This window comes from Grus americana, chromosome 1 (assembly GCF_028858705.1).
Source record: "Grus americana isolate bGruAme1 chromosome 1, bGruAme1.mat, whole genome shotgun sequence".
Lineage (NCBI taxonomy): Eukaryota > Metazoa > Chordata > Aves > Gruiformes > Gruidae > Grus > Grus americana.
In genome coordinates, this window is record NC_072852.1 from 51,199,390 (window position 1) to 51,222,398 (window position 23,009).

The window sequence follows — 23,009 nt, forward strand, 5'->3', positions numbered from 1 at the left end:
TGCTTTATGACTCAATCTCCAAAAGAAGCAAAGCAAGTAGCCCCAGAGCAGCAGCATGCCTGGGGCATTCAGGTGGGTTTTCTGCATGCCTTAAATACCCGAAATGTGCAACCAGTTCAATAGAAAAAAGCATCAGCAGTGCCAGTTGTTGCAGAAGCTAGTTTGTGTGCATAAACCCCAGCTTTCCCCATGAAAAGATATTGCAGGTACTGCGAAGGTTTGGCAGGCCGAACAGAGCCAGCTGCTGCAGCCGTTGTGTAATTTAACCTGGAAAGCAAGTGGGCTATGCTCACAAGCTTGTGAAATAACCAATAATGTTAGAAGCGTCCCTTCACACTATAAGGATTACAGGGGCTATGTTGCAGGGGAGGTGGAACTAGACGATCTTCAGGGTCCCCTCCAGCCCAACCCGTTCTGAGATTCTGTGCCCAGAAAGAAACGTCCCCCCCGGGTCGGGCAGGTGCTGCTGCCCGCTGCGGGCTATTTCGCGCCCTCTCCCCCGGTGGAACAGCTGCTACCAACGCCGGGGTGCCCCAATGCCCCCTTCCCTCTCCCCCGCCCCCGCTGCGGGTGCCCGAGCGGCTCGCAGCCCCCCGAAACCCGCCCCGGGACCGCCGGGGAGCACCAAGAGCGGGGACGAGCGGTGGGCGTCTGCCCGCTCCCCCCTAACCCAGCCCTGCCGGCCGCCCCTACGGCCGAAGGGCAGCTCGCCAGCGCCGCAGCGGCGTTCCGAAGCGCCTCAGGGTTTGTTGCCGAGGCTGGGCAGGGAGGCGGGCAGGGAGGCGGGCAGGGAGGCGGGCAGGGAGGCGGGCAGGGAGGGAGGTGGCAGCAGGGCACCCCGTCCGGGGTAGGCCCCATCCGCCGGCCCGCCCGCACTACGTCTCCCGGCGTGCCACGGGGCGAGCTGCCGGAGGAACCGGAATGGTCTTCGGTGCTGCTTCCGGTGCTGTGGCCGTCGGCGGGCTGCTGAGGGGACGCGGCGGCGTCCGCACAGGTAACTGCTCCGCCGTCGCGGCTGGAGGCAGGCAGGCAGGCCGGGGTCCCCTCATGGCTGTGGTTGCTGGGGCCGTCTGTTGTGTCTGCGCCGGAAAAGCGCTCGTCTCCGCGGGCTGCCGGCGACGGCAGGGCCGCCTCGCCTGAAGGTCGCGATCTGCAGCGCTGCCCCCCTCGTTTTTGTAGTTAGTGACAAAGCGTGCCCGGCTGATGGAGGGGAACCGCCAGGTAGGCCTCCGAAACGGGCCATAGGAAGAGAGTTTATGTGCTTTCAGGGGGGTTAAATCGCTGTGTTTCACACTCTGGTGTTTTTGTTTGTCTGTTGGGTTTTTTTATAGCCTGCGGATCCGTTTTTATAACGGGCACTCGCTTGCTTTGATGGATTAGTGACTTTTTTTTTTTTTTAAAGCTAAATATTCTTTAATCCTAGAAGCGTCATGTTTTCTGTTCCTGCTCGTTGCAGTCAGACCTTTAAGGGTTTTCTGTGTGCCCCCTCAGGGATGGGAATGTCCCGGGTTAAACTGTCCTTGAGGTGAGGCCGAGAACGGGCCGGTGCTGGAACCCCGTCCTTCGACAAGGCCGTCCAGATCCGCCGTGTTCTCCTCACCCTTGTTAACGAGCTTTCAAAGGCAAGTGATGAGCAGCTCTGTAGATGCTGTGTTAGTGTTCTCTAACTTCAGCAGCACTTGCCACAGGTAAAGAAAATGATGGATAATTACTTATAAAAATTGCAAAATATATGCTTCTGGTGATGTTCTTGAATGCTAAATACAATGTAGTTTCAAAGAGGTCTTGTTTATTTTTTTACAAGTATATCTTTAAACTGTCTCCAGTTAAGTTTTCATTGTCTACAGAAAAAAAATAAAATTGCTTTTAAGATTAACTTATAATGATGCTTTAAAAAAGTAAGATGTTTAAAAAAAGATGTTTAAGAAAGGTGTTTAAAAAAGTAAGATGTGTCCTTTTGCTTCTGTGAAATTTGGGGTAATATTTAAGGTATTCTGAATGGTGTTTCATAGTTTTCAGGTAGATGAAACCAACTGCATCTAGACAGTTTATTAACTACAGCAGATGTTATTTATAAGTATTTCTATTTTTATACTGGGCAATGATATTTACATTGTGAACACCAAAAGCATGTTTCAGGACTAATTCTGTGGAGTGTGCAGAAGGAAGGATGCAGAACTTAGGTGGGTGAGTACCAGTAGAAAAACTGTGAGAAGACCTAAGCTTGGAAACTTTTTTGAAGTTAATAACATACCTTCAAAGAGTATTCTCACTAAATAGTCTTGTACCACATTTGACTATTAAGGAGGCAGGTGCCAGTATCTTAACTTCTACATTTGTAAACAACTGACAGATAATGAGGATTGTACTGCACAAATTTTATTTATCCTTAAGATATTCAAGAAATTAAATTGTTAGTCTTTTGTACCCCGAACAATTATAAAACTTTTTTTTTTCAGAGAGTGTTCTGCAGAAAAAAAGGATACAGTGTCCATTTGAGTTCTACCTTATCCAGGACTGGTTTCCTGTCTGCTATCAGCATGGCAACATTGCTTAGAAGTGCGTGGTCCAGTTTCCTTCGGATGCGTTCAGCAGCAACCTGTAAGCAGGCCCCACTGCAGAGTAAGTAGTGATGAAATTGTAGAAGTCCTATATTAAAATTTGTTCTTTCAGAGCCTCTTTCCTGTACTGTTTAAAGTAATGGAAGCATGGAAGTGAATTTTTATTTGAACAGAATCAAGTCTTATATTTCATGTTATCTGCTAATAACTAAAGCATATCCTGATTTGTTTGTTTTCTTTTAATGCTTCCATGGCCCACATATGATGCTCCTCTAATTTATTAATTAGCTTGTAAATACCACTTCTCTTACCACTGATTATATTTGAAGATTTAAATTTATTTTTTTCAGACTTACAAGCAGTGGTGAGAAAAGGCTGCAGTACAATCTCATTACTTAACATAAACAGACAACAAGTGAAAACAGGCCATATTATTTCTTAGATTTTTTTTTTGTCCGTGTTTTAGACGTCAATAGAAAGATGTAGGGGAGATAATAAAGGTGGTAGAAAAGTCAGGAATTGAGAAAATATGATGGACGTGTTACATTTTAGAGGTTAGTGGGCAAGTAGGGGGAAGAAATACAAACTATTTGCAGTAATATTTTACCAGAACTCAACTTCTTAATAACTAAGAATGGTTTAATTGGAAAAACTGAATCATGGAAGTGCTAACAGAAATTCTAAATTTAAGAATTTTAGATATAAAATATATATTTAAATATATTAGCTATATTTAAATTTAAATTTTAGAATTTTACATGTAAAGTATTTCTGAGAGGAAAATAGCTACACAAAAGTTTCTTCTTGGTTCTTTCAGCTGTCCCAGTTTTGACACACTGAATGCTCTCCCCCTTCATTATGAACAGCCAAGAAGAATCCTATTTGTATTAAAACTAAAGATGGTCTACATAAAATGACATGTCAGAAAAAAGCTGAAACCTTTTCATGACTTATTTGAAAACAGAAGGCTCAGAACATGCTATGACTTAGTTCTCGTGATTGTAATTCAGTTCTTAAAGTGGTAGATTAATAGAATAGACTATTTCAGTTGGAAATCTGAATCCCTGTTCAGCCAAGCTGGTCTTCTGCCCCGTTTGATTGATTTACAACACAGTGGAATTGCCTGCTCCTGTGCTTCTAAAGGGTGGCTCTTAAAGACTGACCAGCACTCGTGGACTCCTAAGCCCCCAAAAGCAAGTTCCCAGGGTACTCAGCTAAACAGCTCCCTGAATAGCTTAAAGATTGCTTTCCTGAAGTCCAGGGTAGCAACCCTGCTGTCCTTTTTTTCTCATTGCACTGAAAATTTAAAACTCAATCATTTCATGATTGTTGTGGCCCAGACAGCCACCTACCATCACGTCCCTCACGAGTCCTTCTGTATTCCCAAATGCCAAGTCTAGGAGGACATCTTTCCTAGTCAGCTGAGTACCTATGACAAGAAGTTATCTCCTACAAACTTCAAGAATTTCCAAGACCTGCTCATCGCAGCAGGATGATATTTCCAGTTGATGTTTGGGAAGTTGAAAACTCCCATAAGGACAAGGGCTACCGATACAGAAATTTTTCCTAATTGCCTATAGAATAACTCATCAGTGCTTACATCCTGGCTGGGCGATCGGTAGTAGACAGCCACTACAACAACTCCTTTGTTTTCCGTTCCCCTAACCCTCAACCACATCATCACTAACTGTAAAGGCCATGCAACCAAACCTCTCCCTTATGTATAGTGGGACACGTCCACCTGCCCTGCCTATCCCTCCTGAATAGCCTGTAGCCACCATCCCACCACTCCAGTCGTGGGACTCATTCCACCAAGTCTCACTAGCACCAATGATACTGTAGCTCTGGGAGGTGACCAATACTTCCAGTTCATCCTGTTTGTTTCTCATACTGCGTGCATTGCTGTACAAGCATTTCAGATACACTCCTGAACCCTCCGTGCTCAATGTTCCCACTAGCATTGCCACCCCCTGGTGATGCCATGCCAGCCCTTGGCTTACCTGCTGCAATCCTGGTGATATCTCCCTGCCCCATCAGTTCTAGTTTAAAGCTCTCTCGATCAGTCCTGCCAGTTTACACCCAAAGATGCGTTTTCCCCACTGGGACAGGTGGATCCCACCAGGCCCCACTGTGGGGGGCTTCACTGGGCTCAGAAACTTACATGTGGATTTTTGTTGGGTTCCGGCAGTAAAGGAAGGGGTTTGCCAGTAGAAGTCAACTGCAGACACCTCCCAGGCCCACCTTAGGCATGCATACCTACATGGTTGTGGAAGGCAAGATGCCTATGGTATGGTTCCTATATAAGGAACTGTTACTGTTTAACACCTTTTAACATAAAGTCTTTTCCAACCTAAATGATTCTATGAAAAAATGGGAATGGAACCATGGGAAACCTCAGTTGGAAGGGACTTTGGGTGGTCTGTGGTCCAACCTCCTGCTGAAAGCAGGCTCAGCTCTGCAATCACACCAGCTTGCTCAGGGCTTTGTCCAGCTGGGTCTTTGAACTCTCCAAGGACAGAGACTGCACAGCCCTGCCTGGGCCCCAGTCCCACTGGTTGGCTGTCCTCACGAGGAAAATGTTCCTCTGCATATCCAGTCAGAGCCTCTCGTTTCAAGGTACAGGTGGTGTTTCATGGCCTGCCACCGTGCACTGCTGTGAACATACTGGCTCCCTCTCCTCAGTAACCCCCATCCTCATGCATAGTCGCTGGGGGCTGCTGCTGGTCTCCCCAAAACTGTCTCTGCTCCAGGCTGAGCCAGCTCTGGTCCCTCAGCCTCTCCCCACAGGGCAGGTGCTGCAGCCCCTGACCATCTTGGCCAGCCTTTGCTGAACTCATTCTAGTTTATCTTTTATTAAAGGGCCCCAAACTGGCCATATTATCTAGATGTGGTCTAACAGGTGCTGAGTAGAGGGAGATAATCCCTTCTCTCAGCCCACTTAGGACAGTCGCAGATGCTGTTGTCCTTCTTTACTACTTGTAATTGCTTTCCTTGGAGCAACAGGAACCTGGGGCAAGGGGTGAAGTTCTGTAGTGTTACAGCAGCGAAGATGTTATCATTTTGTGTTTTGTATAACATATATAGCAGCTGCCAGCGAAGTACAAATTTTTTATAATAAATATTGCTATGAATGAAATGACGATCTTCCCTCTAAGTCATAAGGTAATGTTCTTTGCATGTATAAATAATATGCTCTAATGGTGAAACCTATAGGTATTTTGTTCATACTGTGATTTTTCTTAGGAAAACAATACAATTGGAAAGGTAAATGTAGGCCTTACCTACCTAGATACTGTATTTTTTGATTGCACTAGAAATCTGTGTAGTAAAGGGAACTTCTATTTAGACAGTATTTGGGTTTTGTTAATCTAAAACTGAGTGTGATTATAATCCCTGATTAAGACTTTAGAACTGAATGAAAATGTAAACATTCTTAAATTTGGCATGGCTCTGTTTGTTTTTACATTAATGTTCTTTATGTGTTTGGGTTTTTTTTTTTTTGCAGATGGAGCTGTGTATCATGCTTGCCATAAATCTACATATTCGGTTCTCCCTGAAGACTACAATTGGTACTTAAACGTGCTTTGATGTGTGGCCTTTTCATGTGACGTTTATTCCAGGGCTACTTTCTCTGTCATGAAGTTGTATAATGGCAAATTATCAAATACATCTTCTGCAGTTGTGGATATATGTAATAATTTTAAGTAAAGTATTGCTTCTGATCGTAATGATTGTGAAGTTAGTATTTCAAAAAATAAGCATAATGAAAAATCATGCAGCACTCATTCCAAACGTGGTGATGACCCCAGTACCCCTGCAGTTTTGTCTGTGGAAGAGCAAAAAGTAGCTAAGAGCAGTCATTTTCACTGGCGCTTGTTAAGACAAAGTCCAAGTATTTTTGTGCTGCTGCATGGGAAACTTGAGTAGAAACTGGAAAAGATGATACAAATCTAGTGAGAAACAGAGCATCCGTGTCATACAAAGTTTTAGGAAGGTAATGTGTCATGGAAGTTAATAAGGAAGGAAGGTGAGAAGAGAGTCCTATTCCCTCAAGGAACCTCTCAGTAGGATTTTTTGCTCATCATGCTCATCATCTTTTACCAAATATACAAGTTGGAACCCCAAACAGAGCTTCGTTTTCTATTCTTTCTTGTGTAGGTGCCTTATTTCTTATAAAGGCATGATGTCCTAGGTATCACTGATGATCATTACCCCCATGTGTTGCTACAGTTTTATATGTAATTATTCAAAGTGTTAAAGATTCCCTCCCTCCCCCCATATTTCCAGCTCTCTCTAATATTTTATTTTAGCTCTTTTTTCCTCTCCATCCAAAAAAGAAAATTGAAGATGGCTGGGGGGGAGGAAGAGGAAGTTCAGATCAAGTATTTGTGACCCTTATTTTATAAGGTTTTTTTTTAATAGAAGATTCTTAAGAATTCATAAATGCAAGGTCAAATCTGGTTTTCTTTGGGACTTGGGTTGTTCAGTTGCTCAGCATTTCTGAAAAAAGTAAGGGATATATTTGAGTGTTAATTTTTATTTTTATAGCAAAGTGGAGCTTGCAGTGACATCAGATTTGAAGACAATTGTCTGCTACCACCCTTCGCTTGAGATTCCATATGAGCATACAAAGGTATGTACACATTTTTATTTCTTACTCATGTAAAGGCATAAGTAGTTCATAATTTTGAGTCTTTAGGACATCTTTTTTTAACTTAAAATACTGAGGTCCTTTTTATTATGTGATCAGCATGTCTGTGAACTAAGCGATGAATATAGCTGCTGCCATGAGCAGGACCTTATTCTTAGATGAATTGAGGGAAAGTTGCAGAGTAAGAAATGCTCAGATATCACAGCATATAGTAACTCAAAATTAAATGAGGCACTCAAACACTTGTGCACTACAGAGAAAACTAGTATCTGTCTATGAGTGTACTCCTCAGAGAGGATGTTTGAAATGCAGGTTATAGTTCACACTCCCAGCTGGGTACAGATGCAGCAGTCTGGGCAACAAGATATAAAGAACTGCTGCTGCTGCTCTTTTCAACTCGAGCTTTAAAGTCCATTCAGCACTCTGGGTGCATAAACACCACAAAAAAATATAAATATTGAATTTTTATCTATCAGTAGTACTTTCAATGTATTCTTCACACTGACAGAAGTAAGTCTAGATAAACTTTTTTAGTGTATGCTTCCTGTTTAAATTTCCAGTTCTCATGTGCTAGTAAAATACTGCAAATAGTAGCTATCTTGCTGGAGTACCCAATGTGAAAATTCTTCATTGAAAACTTAAAACATTGTAGCACCTTGCCAGCAAGTTACACATCAGTATTTTTAAATCTATCAGTTGCATGTCTCTCAGGAAAAATGGGCGTAAAAGACTAAAACAAGGAAAAATATTTGTAACGGTGCTAGTAGTTAGGTTTTGGGTTGAGAACAAATGTCTCTGTCTTAGCAGATCCACAAATAATTAGAAAGTGACATTCTTCTCCAAGGTACAAATCACCTAAAAGCTTTTTTAGCGATGATGATCATCACCATGAATAAATTTCTAAATAGGAATAATATGAGTACTTTTGTATTAGTAGAACTGAAGCTTTGATTCAGCTAGTGAATTGTAAGGATGAGATCAGCAATAATGACGACAGCAGTGCAGATTTTAGGGGCAGGGTAGTCAGCTCTAGCACCTGGGGTAATTGGACGTTTCTGGACATCTGCTCCACACTGATGTGGTTTTGTTTGGGGTGGGGGGCAGTAAACAGCCTTTAAAATTACAAGTATTCTTCTGTATTCCTTTGGTTTCAGCTGTTGAGAGTAAATTGTCATGCTATCTATGTAGCTTGGCTTTTTGTTTTTCTCAAAAAAAAGGAGAAAAATAAAATGTATACACTACTGTTTTTATAGCCCATACCACGGCCAGATCCAGTGAATAATAAAGAAGAAACCCTTGATCAAGTTTTGAAATCTAGATTGAATAAGAAAGAGCTACAGAACAATACAGGTCCTACAATTGAAGAGCTCAGCAAAATGTTTTACACAACAAAACATCGCTGGTATCCTGTGGGACAGTAAGTATTTTCTTTTCAATGTTTATTCCTTTGGGATGTAAAAGGAGATACAGGAATAATATAAAGACTGGATTCAACCTAGGGTAAGTCATGTGAGAGCAGATACTGTTAGGACATGGGCTACGACATAAAATCTTAAATGCAGTGTTGTGTAAATGGAAGACTGTATTTCATAAGGGTTTTTTAACACTGGCCCTTTGGTAGCCTTTGCAACCTTTTTTTTTTTTTTTTTTTTTTTTGGTAAAATATGTCACAGAGTGGGAATTTTTCATACCATCTAGTTAGCTACTGGTTCAGGTGATTTATTAGAGTTGCGTAAGTGAAGTCAGCATAAGACAATCTAGTATGTAAAATACCCTAATGGACATAACCAAATACAGCTTGGAAACGTGCATTGTCTATTCCTTAAAAACTTTTCAGACAAAAACTGAATGGGATGAGTCTCGGACTTAAGGATAGTAGAGGGTTTTCATGTGAAATGGTGAAAAGCGCACCTTGGTGTGCTTTGTACTCAGAAAGCCAGGAGGAGGAGAGGTGCAAATATGCATGATTGAGCTTAAAGAGGAACTTAGACATTCAGATATACCACTGGAAACAAATGGCATTCTACTTTTGTCACTTTAATGAGCATGAAACAGGATCTTAATTGTTTTAGGGTGGGCAATTAAGAGGAAAGTAGGGATCATTTTTGTTGTGAAGCGTTTTCTTTTTAGTTTGTCTGCAAAATATTACACTATTTAACGTACAGTCTGGCATAACTCCTTTAAATATCAAGTCTCTTTGTTCTGTAGCAATCATTTTAGCCATAGGAAAAGCTGACCATGTAATAAAATTAACTTTACACAAAGCATTAAGAATAAACAGCAGCCTTTGTACCTATTCAGCTGTAGAACTGATTGGATTATTGTGTGCTTGTAGCAGATATAGCAATAGAAATGAGTAGCATTACATAACTCCATGGAACCACAGAGATGACATCTAACGAATGGTGATGGGTTATGGTTGTGTATCTTGTGTTTTACTTACTTGTGTAACCTCCAGACCACTCTCTGGCGGGGGGAAATATCAGAAGAATCAAAGACTGTCCAAAGCTTCCATTCACTGCAGCCTTTTTTTCTTCCAGGTATCACAGAAGACGCAAGAATCCTAATCCTCCTAAAGACAGATAATTAAGATAACTTCTTGATCATCAGTGCTTTGCTATTAATCTGTACTGGAAATAAAAATTACAGAAAGTGAGATGTTTGGCAATTCTGTGTGAGTGCTATAACGAAAACATGCGTAACTAAATTTGACTGTTATTTCGTACTCCAGCTAGTTTGACAGAAAACCAGCAGAACTGCACTACTGAAACAAGGATCCAGTGAAGGCTTTTGTACGTGTGCGGTCAGCAAATGTGTGACTCTTAGAACTGGGCGTAGCAGGTGATGGAGCACTCCGATTAAACTCGGTCGGAGGCTTATGGTTGGTAAAGTGAATGCATAGAAGTAGAATGTCAAAATGGGAAGTCTAGAACTGGACACGTTAGGGTTCAGTGTTATTTTGAGGTTTGGGGTTTTTTTTTAAGAAATCTAGTAACTGAAATGCAGGTCAGCTTGAATACTGAGGTGTCAGTGAAATAGTATTGATGAAAAATATTATATGAGGTATTTATGAAAACAGTGACATAGTTTTGCTGCTTGTTATGCTTGTAAGATATCTGATTCCATGTTTAAGCCTACATCAGCCAAGTGATTGTATGTAAGGCTATTTTCATGTACCGAAAACTGGCCAACTTGGTTAAATTGTGGCTTCCAAGGCATAGTAACTCACCCTTCTAAATCACCCAGCATTCCCAAATATCTGAGATAACTTGTGTGTGGTTGTGGTTCATTGGGGGGGGGTTGGTTTTGTTTTTTAACCCCACCCCAACTACCATTCAGTGAGGATGCTGTATTCGTTATAAATCGGAGTAGCTGTAGCTCAGGTCATGGTCAGCTTTTCCTATGGCTAAAATGAGGAAGAGTTCTTGGTCTCGGCAAGGTAGTCGGTGAAGACTCCCAGCTCTTTCTAGCTTACGTAGGGGGAAGGATTGGCCCTTTATTATATAAAATGCTTTAAATTAAAGGAATGTGGATTATACTTCATAGCTTTAACATTTTGCAGTGCTTAAATGATTCTGCTATTATAACATGCTGTGTCATCTAGCATTTTTTTCCTCAGGAAAAGGAGATTCTTTACTCCAGCCTACAGTTTTAGGCATCAGCCTTCTGATAGAAAGGGCTAGCTTGGAACATAGTGCCTCTGCAGAGATCCCAGTGACTTAATCATTAAGTCTTCTTAGCAGATCCTAATAAATAATCAGAAAATAATTATCCCATATGTGTCATACATTTTGATTGTATTTCCTTTCCAAAGCAACTTGGATAAGCTGGGAACGTTCTTGTTTCTTCTGTTAGTCTAGTGTCATTTTGTCAGCGTGTGTTATCTACAGATTTTGCTAGAAGTCTCTAATCCTGGTCATTGTTAGCATAAAGAACACTTACTTTTCTAAAGTTATTAATAAATAACCTTTTTTCCTTGAATTTCCTTTAATTGTGAAAAAAGCAATGTTGGATGTGTGTAAAAAGACTGCCTTTAAATACTTCTGGATAATTTTACTCAAGTATTTATCTTGGTGTTATTGTTAAAAATGTATTTTTAAATCTGAATGCCAGTTAGCTGATAACGGTTTATCGTGGCAGAGCATGAAATCCTTTTGCTTATTCTCTGTTATGCTTGTAAGATATCTCAGTCCATGTTTAAGTCTACATCAGCCAAGTCATTTTGGCTCCATATTAGATGATGTGTTGCTTGTGTGATAACAAACATGCTATCATGAAGGAATGTCTATTGTGTCTAGGAAAAGGATCGCTGCTTACTCTGCAAGTTCAATCACATGAAAATAACCATTTTTTTTCTGCCTGTAACTTTTAAAATAGTTTTTACTAATTTGTAGTACAACAAATTTTAGTATTTTCATCAATTCATGATACCTGATACTGGTCCATAAGTGAGCAGCTTACATCTCATTTTTAGTGTTTTGTTATGTTCCACTGCATAAAATTGAGCCCCCTTTGTTTTTTGGAAAGCGGAGACCTAATTTGTCATTGGTTGACTTTACTCCAGCGTAAGAAAAGATATCCTTGGATTAATTTAAACTTTCAATTATTTCCCCCCGTTCTTCTCCCCAATACTTTCCCTTATTGCTGCCTAATACTATTAAGACATTTTGCTTTACAGAAACCTTCTGTTCTCACATTTTTCTGCTCTTGCCTGTCAAACCCTGTTTATGATCAAACAGCCACGATCACTGTAGAAATGTTCGATTTCTCAATGTTTCCCAAAAATTTTTGGATGCTTTTCAGGCATTTTGAGGGCTGAGAGTCTACGATGTGCTGGACTGCTATCGTTAAAGTACTTCCTCTCCTGACCAGTTGCTGGAAACTGAGTCCAAAACACGTGTTCATTACACATACCCTCTGCCATGTTGTTACTAAATAGATAAAATTGATATTTAAAAATCCCTCTTATATGAAATCTTTCTCCTGGGTCACTTGAAGCATAACCTAATTAAAATCCTACTCTCACAGTAACTCCAAGCTGTCCTAATTTTCTAGGCCTTGAACAACTACATAAAGCTGTCTTTACCTGTTTCTCTTCACTTGAAAACTTGGAACTGGAAATCCATCCATTTGATTATTGTCCCACTTCTACGCAAAAGAATAATCCATTTGAAAGTTAGTTTGGAATTTCTGTTTTCTGTTGCTCTTGTTCTTCGTAATTGAAAACTTTAGTTGCGTAGAATTCACTGAATGTTAAGTCTGCTCTGGTGTCTTTGTCTCCGCTTTTAGGCACTTAGCCATTTGCTTTGGATCCAGTACTTATTAAGTGTTTTCAGACCTTACTAGGCTCGTTGCTGTGGATGATTACAGTTGAGTGCATCTTACTGGGCTTTATTTACTTTTTTTTTTTTTTAATGTCTCACTAAAAGTTTTCTCAGGCTTTGCTTGCTAGCATACCATTAGAAAACTCTGCTTCAGTCAAGTGTCAGAATGTTTGTCCTCAATTCAGACCATTTAAATCGCAGCTCAATTGATCTTGATGTCTTTGTGAAAAGAAAATTCTTTCACTTCCTCTAGTTAGACCGGAATTAAAAAAGGAAGCATGCTTTTAAAGCAGGTTTTTGCCTTTTCTCTGCAAATTATGTTGTTCTGCAGATTCTTGGTACTACCACCAGGAGGCAATCTTGCACAATAACAACTCGATTTGTCTAAAGCCATAGAGGATTTAGCTGTATCATCAAATTTAACCCTGTCAACCAAATTTAACCCTGCTCTTTAATTAAATTTGTAAGCACTTAAGAAAAAGGAACTTCCTCACAGGTTTGAAAGTGGTTGGACTCAAAGGGTCACAGGTTCTTTTGCCCGTTTGCTTTGAGTGATGTGACTTTTGTGGTGTGTACCGGAGGTGTATGTTCACACTTCAACAAAAAATGCCCCACCCTCCCGGTTTTATAAAAAATGAGCCAACAGTGGAGCAGTAATGGGGCCCAACTGCCACAAAGCTCATGTCTTTGTGCATCTGTTCTTTGTCACTATAATGGAGGGAGCAGTTACCCACCCATCCATCCATTCATCCATCTCTCCCTTCCCACCCCTCCAGTTATTCAGCCCTATAGGAGAGTTCCCTTCTGGTCCATTTACTGTCTTAATAGGTCTGAATTTCAGCTGCCATGCCTAAATTCTGCTGTGCCGGAACAAATCACTGCTCCTGTAGTCACAGTAATGATTGCTGTTGAAGGCCAACACTGCATTTCTCCGTTATTCCAATCTGCTCTTCTGTAATTCCTCACGTGCTCATTCCATCCTCAAAACCAGTAACAAGTTATATAATGAAGAGATCAAATAAATACACACTGCATTCCTCTTCTGTAATAGATGATGTATATTTTGGTTTAATGCTACTATATAATAAAATTGACTTAAGGCCCACCATTCACTAGAATAAACATCAGACAAATTGTGCACCTACAATACATAAAAGCTGGATTCATCTCTAAGATTGAGATAGCTACTAATTAGTCATCTATACCTGAGTTAATCTTTGTAGGCTGCCCTTATAGTCAACTGACACAAAAAAAAAAGTACCTACACAAGGCAGTTGATCTTATTTTAAGATTTTATTGTCTAGAGTATGTCACACATTGTTCTGTGGAGGTGCTTTTTCCTTCTCATCTGTGAAGGGAGGATGAAGCTTAGTTGAGATTCAGATTACTGTATCATAGCAAATGAAAGCACTCTTACCTTTTATTTATTTAAGAGAGCATAAATGTAAAAGAAAAATACTCCACTTAAAATTAAGTTAAAAACATTTTTGCTGTTTCTGCTAGCCTTCAATAGCATGTAGTCCATATATAGGAACTCTCTTTTCTATATAGAGTTATTCACACACATTTAATTTTTAATTTTGAATAAACTGTGTATAGGATTTTAATCTCACCTCCTTAAAGACCCCCTACAATGCTAAAAGATAATACTTAAGCTGTTATATTTTTGTTTCATCCAGTGTATAGTCACCGGAGAAGTAAGATAGTTACTTATGTACCTTTAAAGCACCTCTTCTCATGAGGTCATGATCCCAACTGTTACCTCTAGGTACTTCTAGAAAAATGAACACAAAAATGACAACTTCCTGGGTAATTTGCACAGAATTCTCTAAAAAATTGAAAAACATTTACACAGAATGTTAGTCCAACTGTATTTAAGTACAGCTTTTAGGACACTGCATGTCCAAAGGTAGGAGCCATGTGGAAGCTGCATGAACCAAGCAGGCCATTTGGTCAGCAATTTTGCATTGCATGGCTTCTAGAGAAGTAAAAGTTTATGGCCTGGATGGAGCACCATGTTATTAAGTGTCATGATGTAGATGAGAAATTATAATAATGTATCAAAGTTTTTCATCACCTGGAGGCACCAGGAGGCTGGAATGGCCAACAGACCTGAGAAACTTTGCCAAGTGGTCTTTCTGAAAAATCAAGTAAGTAATAAATACAGAAAAGTTGTGCTTATATTCAGCTTTTCTGCTTGTCAAGATGGAAAAGAGCCTTGGGTCAGAGGCAGTTTACCATATTAAATAAGGCCAGTTTTGATTGCTACTAAAGTTTACAATTCCTCAGCAAAAGAATCTCCCTACCAGCAAAATATGAGATAATCATAGAAAAAGAATTCTGGAAGAGCTGTTTTTTAGCATCTCTCCTGCCAAAACTAATGAAAGCTTAACCATGTAAGTATCTCAGAAAATTCAAATGAACAGTGAAAAGTGACTGTTAAATTAGGCTACTGCATTAAACTATTATCACATAGAATAAAAATTAACTTAAGCAAAAGGTTAAGCTATTAAAGCATGATCCTACTATACAAACATATTTCCTCTTCGCTAATGCTAACAAAACAGAGCTTTATAGTTTCATGTAAAGATCAATGTTTCTTAAATACTGCTAGTCATTATTCAATTTTATGTTGCATTTGTTCAAACAAATAATAAGCTAGTAGCGTTCCTCTGAAGTCAACACCTATAGGAGTTACACTGGATCAGAGCTGTGCTGCAGCAGTGATCTTCACCTTCTGCTTTAGTTAAGATGCGCTGAGGATTTCAACTGAATAATACACTAACGCCAGGAAAATTTTTTCTTGACACCGAATTAGTTAACCATTGGTTAGAAGCGTAAGGCTTCACATCCCTTTTCATATTTTTTGATATTTTGTCATTTTTAATCCTGATTGGTTTAAGTGTGGGTTCACTTGTTATTTTCCAATAATACCTCCTATCTTTATACAACTCCCTTTCCCCCACACCAGTTTTCACACAGTTAAAATCCTGGCATTAGTGATAGGGAAACTGAGGGTGGCAGCAAGTTCCATAAATTTTAGAACTGGATTAAGAAAAAGGATTTCCTATCCAGAGTAAAGGCACAGTGCAAACAAAATTCATGGCAAGTTCACCATAAGCAGAGATAAGAAAAATGGCAGAGAAATTCTAGAGCACGTATTTGCATGTTCAAATCTACTAAACTAAACATGCTCTATGTTGGCTGTGTGGGTTACAACTTACTGACTTTATATGGCCATATTTGTTGAAGACAAAGATGTGAAATGAGCCCAAGGAGGCCACTGGTAAGGCTGAAAGGTGACAATGGGAAGAGAAGAGCAGCGGCAGGCCTGATGGAGAGCAGCTGTGGTTAGTACCTACAAGCTGCTTAGCCAGTCCTTGTCCAGACTGAGGGCAAAACCTTGAGTCGCTGGAACCTGGTGAGTGTTTTGCTTCAATACGACCAAGATTTTAACTCATGACTTTGTGGAAATGATACATGAGAAGCCTTACATTTCTTTAAGAGTGAAGCATTTATCATGCAGTCAAAATACCTTGGTCTACACTTTGCCTGAGCCAGAGGTGGTCCCCAGTAGCAGACTGATACGCTGGGTCCCTCTGAGCATGTCCTTATTGCTGCAGGCTGGGGAGCGAGCTCCAGCTGTTGATCCCCACACCTCTTCCTTACTTCCCCCATTCCAGCCTGCCCCCTTTAAATCAACAGCTGCACAGCCCTGCAGGGAGAGTTCTGCTCCCAGGATCACGTCTTGGTGGACTTTACCCTACTGCTCTTCTAAACTGCTCAAGCTGACTCTGCACCCTCAAACATTACTGCTTCCCAAAACACATCATACATACCCTCACTTTCATGCTAGAAAAGCACCATTCTCACAGGCTGCAGTACGGTTTCACATAATTTCAGATACTTCAAACTGCAAGATACACAAAAAATCAGAATTACATGTTGGGTCCATAGGGGCACGAGAAGGAGTTCAAGGAGTGCTGTGGGATGTGAACATAGGAGCCTGCCCTCAAGGGAACTAGCCCCAGCTAGAGTGAATATAAGCCAAGCCTCTTGGCATCAGGGACTTACTTTAGAAATACAAGCATGCCCTCTGAAATCAGGTACTTGGGATGCACATTGTTTTTACAGACAAACTGAGCTCAGGTTGTCTTTGTCTGTTCAGACCTACCAAGTCTGAATGAGGTTTCTCGAGACATGCGTAATTACTGTTCTCTCTAAACAACCTGAGTCATCAAGATTGTCCAATCCAGTTAAGAGATGCCACAGTTGAGACTCATGTAAAAATAAAAGGATTTTTCTTCTGGATAAACAAAATTAAATATGCAGAGAAGAAAGTGCATTTCCATAACTTCAAACAAAATCTGGATTTAGGAGCAAGCATCTTCTTCAACAGCCCACATCGGAGTAAATGAACCGTACCCAAGGTCACTAAATGTCAATGTTCTGTAACTCTCAACCTTCCGAGGATCAAAGAAATCTAAAGAAATGGTTCAAGTTGAGGCATTTAGCAGAATAATGAGGTGAAAAGCTTTCAAAGTTTTCTGGAGAAAAAAACAGTAATTGGACATAATTCTTAAAATCTTCATTTAGGCATTACTAAATACAAATACTGTGTTTCCATTTCATGGCTAGTGAAATGTCAACAAAAGAAAATAGTGGTATAAAAACCAAGCTGTTTTTCAGTTATTTGCAGGACATAAGGGGTTTATTTATTTAAAAAATCTGTGACAGTGGCAAATAAGCTATTCACTTTAAATAGCTTGCCAGGTGTTGTTTTGGGTTTGGTTTTTTTTTTTTCCTTTTCAGCTGTATTCATATGAGAAAATAATTTTGCTAGAAATACACTACCAGTTCAGCACAGATTTTTTAACAATTCATCTCCTTAGCTGGCATACTCTCACCCCCTTAGCACAGCCGAAGGAACTGATCCTGAAAATGCCCAAGGAGATTAAAAGATATGCTTCAATTGATTGTTGAAGTATAACTGTCAGAAGCATAACTGATCAGTCTTGTTTGGGGAATTATTTTGTTGTTGCTGCTGCATCTTTTCCATCAGCCAGTCCAAAGGGATTTCATTAACATCTCACTAGTACCTCTGACTAAGTAGGAATTTTGACTAGATTGTGAAAGCTTCTAGAAATAATCTATTTTGAAGTGTTAAGTAGATAAATGCAAATTGAGTGGAAACAGCTGTTATTTACATTCTCTGGATGCAGGATTCCACTCCCTGATGGACAGAAAAAAAAAAAGCCATTGAAAGAACATGAAGAAATTGGAAAAATATGGATATAGTAAAAATATATACAATTGACCACATTGTCGGGTGGTATAAATTGGTATAGCTTCACAGGTTTGCCACCATAACAATATATAGTCCACTTGCCAGGACAACTTAAAGAGCTTCACGTATTTCTTGGAGGAAGGGGGCACGGGGGTTAGAAGCAATGAACATGCTGAAAACAAAAGCATATGAACAAATTCATGTTTCAGCCTTTTATGCAATGGCTAACAGAGAACCAGGCGTTTTCAGAAATAGTCTCACAGAACAAAGCTCCCATTCACAACAAGATTTTGCTATGGACTTCTGTTAGTTTGAGATTATGTTCTGGAAAAATTACAAAAGGTCCTGAAAAATGTACGTAGTATATTCTAGACCAGTGTGCCTGAAAGTGGAGGACTGTGCTGGAAGGAAAAGAAAGCAGAGTGTGAAAGCTCACCCCTACAATGAGCCCAAGCTTTACCTTTTTACTAGCCTGGCAGAGGCCCTCCTGCATGTCCTCTCTACATGTCCCCTCTCACTTACCCGGAGCAGATCCCCACTGTCACATTTTCCACTGCAAAGTTCGCGCTCCCTCCTACCGTACCTGCTTCTATCTGTAACATCCCTGGCAACCACCTAGAGTAGAATGAACAGTAATAGACTGTCCTCAGAAAAGGTTAGGCATGTTTAAAAATGTACACAAAACGTGGCTGCTGATTTCATTTGGACCAAACCCACTCAGTCAAATCAGCATTAGGAACCTACACTGGGGAATTAAAGGTGGGATTGTTTTGCTGGGTTTTGCTTATAGAAGGGAAAAGGAGTTGATACAACCAAGGCAACTAAAGCTCAAGTACCACGGAAACACTTGAATCTTAGAGCCTGTAGAGTGATTCCCTCCAGGATTAGTTCTGTTTGACTTAGGATTGCTTTGTGCCTGCCAGCACACAAAACTGTCATAACACAGGCAAACATGGGACAGAAATTTTGTTCTTGTTCCATTTTAGATATAGACTCTTGCCTGCTGGTCTGTCGTACGCAAACAATACATCCAATGGCTAAATGCATCCTTTAATTCCTTCCCAGAACAGAGACTGATCTACAGCAGCAGGTTTTGCAGCTTCCTTCCATCTAGCATGATGTGGCCTGAAATGCTGTGGAAAAATTCTGCTGTGCCTCAGGCATCTTTCTGGATCAAATTTATTCCCAGAGGGATAATTTATCAGAGAAAGGAGCTCTGAAGAGAATGCTAAAAATAGTGTTAAAATTTTGAAATACAGGACAATGGCACTGAAAGTCAGAAAACATGTCTAGCCCAAACTCACACTTCATAAAAGACACTGCATATTTTGTAATAATTATGGATATTATTTCCCCTCCCCCATTCATTTACAAAGACAGAGAGATAATAACAAACTTCAGCAAATCTGAATTTGGTTACACAGAGCCATCTGTTAATTCTGGTGTATGACAGTAGAGGGCATCTAAGGACTTCAAGTCACATATGGTAAGGGATTAAAATCAGATGGCTGAAGGAGTTACCACTCTCATCCCCAACCATTCACCCCACCCCATGACAGAATCTGCCACCTCATGACCAAACAGCTCATGAAGCCGTTCCTGAGCAACTCCAGTTTTGAGCCATGCTGAAACTGGCGTTGATTTTAACACACCAAACTGAAAGCTGAAGTTGTTTAGGAGGAGATGCACAAGTTAATTTCTCATGCCTGCTGCAGGCAGAGCCACGGGAAGGATGGTTCAGGTACAGTATGAGGGGCAATGGTAACTGCCTTAAGCAGTCTATCCAATTTTATCTACTACTGTTTGAGCTTTAATATCCACACACCTAGCAAAACTGCTTACAGGAGGGGCAAGCAATCCTGGGAATGGACAGGCAGTGCCAAGAAAAGGCGAGCTGTGGACCAACGCTCTTTCCCTAACCAGGAAGAGTAGCCTTGTGTCTGTTTCCTCCATTGAGCCCAAAAAAATGCCAGTCTCTGTCTGGCCTGTATTTCAGTTTACATGCCAACCAGTTACAGGACGACGCCTTGAGCCTTCCTGACAAAAATCAAGCACTAATCATGATAAATAAAGAGAGAGAAGGTAGTTGGCAGCTAGCACTGTTTTCTTGTCATCTGTTCAGGTTTGTATGACATTCAACGTCCAGCCTCTCTTTATACTGAGGCAGGGAAAGCAGCCATGCCTATCTTGAGCCAAAAGAAACCAATACGTCAGGGGCAGGTTAAGTTCATTACCTGACACTAACACTCAACGCACTAATCTGGAAAAGGTATTTGATCCGAGCAGCATATACACATACCATGGTCAGCATATTTTCATTTAACTGCAAGAAGTTTAAAATTATATTAACATGTTAGTAAGTGTTGATTATCCTGTTATTCGAACTCCTAAATACAGCAACACATCAGGCCTTATGCTGAAGTCTATTATAGCCTTAGTCAGAAATTTAAAAGCGGCTCATGCCCAGGAAAAGATTCTACAACTCATTTAATGATTCACAGTACTCCTGAAATGATATTCATCTGTCTGCTTTCCATGGCAGCACTTTCAATCATAAACACTTAATTGTAGGAATTCATCCTCAAGGCCAAATAGCTCTGGGTGAATTAAACCATCTTTAATATAAGAACTAGAACAGTGATTTAAAATTAATCTTTTTCTGATCAGAGACCATTTATTCAGAGACATATAACCTGGTTTCTTCTTCATCTTCATTTTATTTTGCACTCAAAACTCTCTCCTTTGGAGATAGCCACTGCATCACCTGTTTTAATTTTCCTTATTAGTTTCAGAACTGACTCTTCACCGACAAAGGAATTTTAATTACTTATGGCTTGACAGAGCACAGGAGAGCTGCCTGCATGCCGTCTGTCACGAAAACTTTTTTCACAGACATTACTTGCTCTCTTTTGCTTTGAGAAGTAGGACTCATAACTGGCAAGAAAACATCTCAAGCCTCCTCAAGCATAAAAGGCTTGTTTTTTCTGGCAGCATGTAGAACGAGAATGCAAGATTTCAGAGTGCTTTCAGCTGTGCTATCTCTAGGATTTTTCTAAAACAAAGACAAGAGTGTATATTTCTCAAAAAAATCCAGAACTTCAAAGACCGTGGTTGTGAACAAGTGTATGTATAGGTGTATGTGTATATATACACCTATACGCACTTTCTCAGGCATATACACATTTTCTCAGCCAACAAACAAGGTAAATAAATATTACAGTCACAGTATCTTATGCTATAATCTGAATATTAAAATCCATAGCAATTATTCTCCTAGTAGCTGTTTAAAATGACTGCTATCAAAACAGTTCTTGCCAGTCATCTTTTTTTTTCTAGCGTGTTCATAGAAAGGAAGTGTGACACGGAAGAAAATGCTGTCAAAGCATGTGTATTTACAAATTATCCTCAGGTAACTTTCAGCAATATTTAGCTAGTTCTAGGCAGAGTGAAATCACATAGTTCACAAAATAACAAAGTGACAGAATTCTGCTCACTTAAAGAAGGTTAACGTGGTATAAGGTGAAAACTGCTGTATAAATTACCATTTTTATACTTAGTACCCTGTGTCGTCACATTCCACTTTTCCTTGACAAGTCCAGCAAAATTATGGTAAACAGTAAATTAGAGAAACTATAAAAGCACTACACTTAATGTTATTAATTAAAGATCCTAAGTATGTGTAGATAACCTCTTACTCAATGCAGTTGAGGCCTTTAGATGCTACCGTGAGCTTTGCAAAGTATAAAGCACATGATGAGATAAGACAAGGATTTAAATGCCACCTTTTTATGGTCCGAGTTTCATGCTTGCTGGTGATTATCCGTCTACCTAGTCAATGAACTAAAGGAAATGACCCTTCTTTTTCTCAACCATCCCTGAAAGAAAATAATCTGGATGTTATTTCAAAGTACTCCTCTCAGTGCTATTTCTCGATGGTTTGCTTTTAAATTACAAGTGCTGGTTTTCTTTTAGAACACAACTGTTTCATAGAAATTATTCACTGAATTTTTGATTATTCTCCTTTACCAAATGTATTTTCTCAAGAAAGATAAAGCAACCACATCTGAATAGATAAAAATGGCAGGAAATAAGGTGGCAGCTGGTTAAGAGTAAAATTGTTTGGTATACATCATAATTTATTTCATCAAAACATTCTGTTCCTCGGGTAGCTGGAAAGAGCAGAGTGATCCCATTTATGAAAATACTTGTCTTCTCTCTGCTGTATTTATTATGTTTTAGGAACTCTTTGTGAAATAAGCAAACCTTCCTCCTGACTGCTGAGTGAGAAAACCTCTAAGGGCTTGCATTGCGGACCCTGTTCATGGTGCGGAGCTACAATTAACTTGTTCTAATTTGCTTGGGATAAAGGCTCAATGTTCATATTTCTTTGCTCAAGAACCAGACATGCTGCCTGACCACTGTAATCATGGGGCAGGGAGGAACCGTGGCAGTTATACATTGTTATTTAGGTCAGTTTGGGTAAACAGTTGTCAAAGTATGGTCAATAAACAAACATATGTGATAAGCAACAGCTGGCCTTTTAACTAAAGTGGATTTTATCTGACCAAATGGTATGTCATGGATAATGGATATACTGTGCTGCATCTTCAGGTAAAAAAGGATGCAAAGAGCAAGGAGAGGCCCCTTGTATTCTTTCAGGTAGCTAGATAAATCTAGCTAAATAAATCAGTAAACCTTTTCAGCAAATCAAAGCAAATTTAGCAAAACCAGCTGGGCCAAAAATGCATTACCCCCTCCTCCACTCACGTCACATTATACGAATAAACCAGTGTGCTAGCTGTCCAGTAAATTTGGCATACTTTTCAGGAACAAAGTGAAAATCATTTCTAGCAACAGGCACTTCACGGTATTGTAAAAATGTTGCTGCCTCCTTCCTTGGTCATGAAAGGGATTTTTGCCTAAAGGAAAAATAAAAAATAAATCCACTCATCCCTCCCCTTCTCTTTTTGAGCACATACATTTGAAAACAAGTCAGAAACAATATATTCTGCTTGTGATTTTTGAGAACTCTTAATGTTCACGTTTTCACTACTAATATAAATCTCGATTTAAAATATCTAATATATAGATGATATACTGTCCAAATCAAAACATTCATGCACGGTAGAAAGTATCTGGAAAAGAAATCAGAGACTCCTTAAGTTTGTGCCTTTCATCTCCAGTCG

At 39.9% G+C, this 23,009-nt stretch overlaps 1 protein-coding gene across 6 annotated transcripts; it reads left to right on the forward strand.

The window, feature by feature from the left end:
* The first annotated feature begins 848 nt into the window (after positions 1–848).
* Positions 849–9,868, forward strand: MRPL42 (mitochondrial ribosomal protein L42). 6 transcript variants are annotated; one of them, XM_054812646.1, is made up of 7 exons: positions 849–994; positions 1,492–1,688; positions 2,460–2,622; positions 6,067–6,130; positions 7,110–7,194; positions 8,466–8,629; positions 9,753–9,868. In XM_054812646.1, the coding sequence occupies exons 3-7, from the start codon at positions 2,541–2,543 to the stop codon at positions 9,796–9,798; spliced, it is 441 nt and encodes a 146-aa protein (XP_054668621.1). In that variant the 5' UTR covers positions 849–994; positions 1,492–1,688; positions 2,460–2,540; the 3' UTR covers positions 9,799–9,868. The 6 variants fall into 6 exon arrangements, with proteins under 6 accessions (XP_054668621.1, XP_054668619.1, XP_054668623.1 ...); XM_054812644.1 differs by having other exon boundaries at positions 1,492–1,626; positions 2,464–2,622; XM_054812648.1 differs by having other exon boundaries at positions 1,492–1,622; positions 2,516–2,622.
* The last annotated feature ends 13,141 nt before the right edge of the window (positions 9,869–23,009 follow it).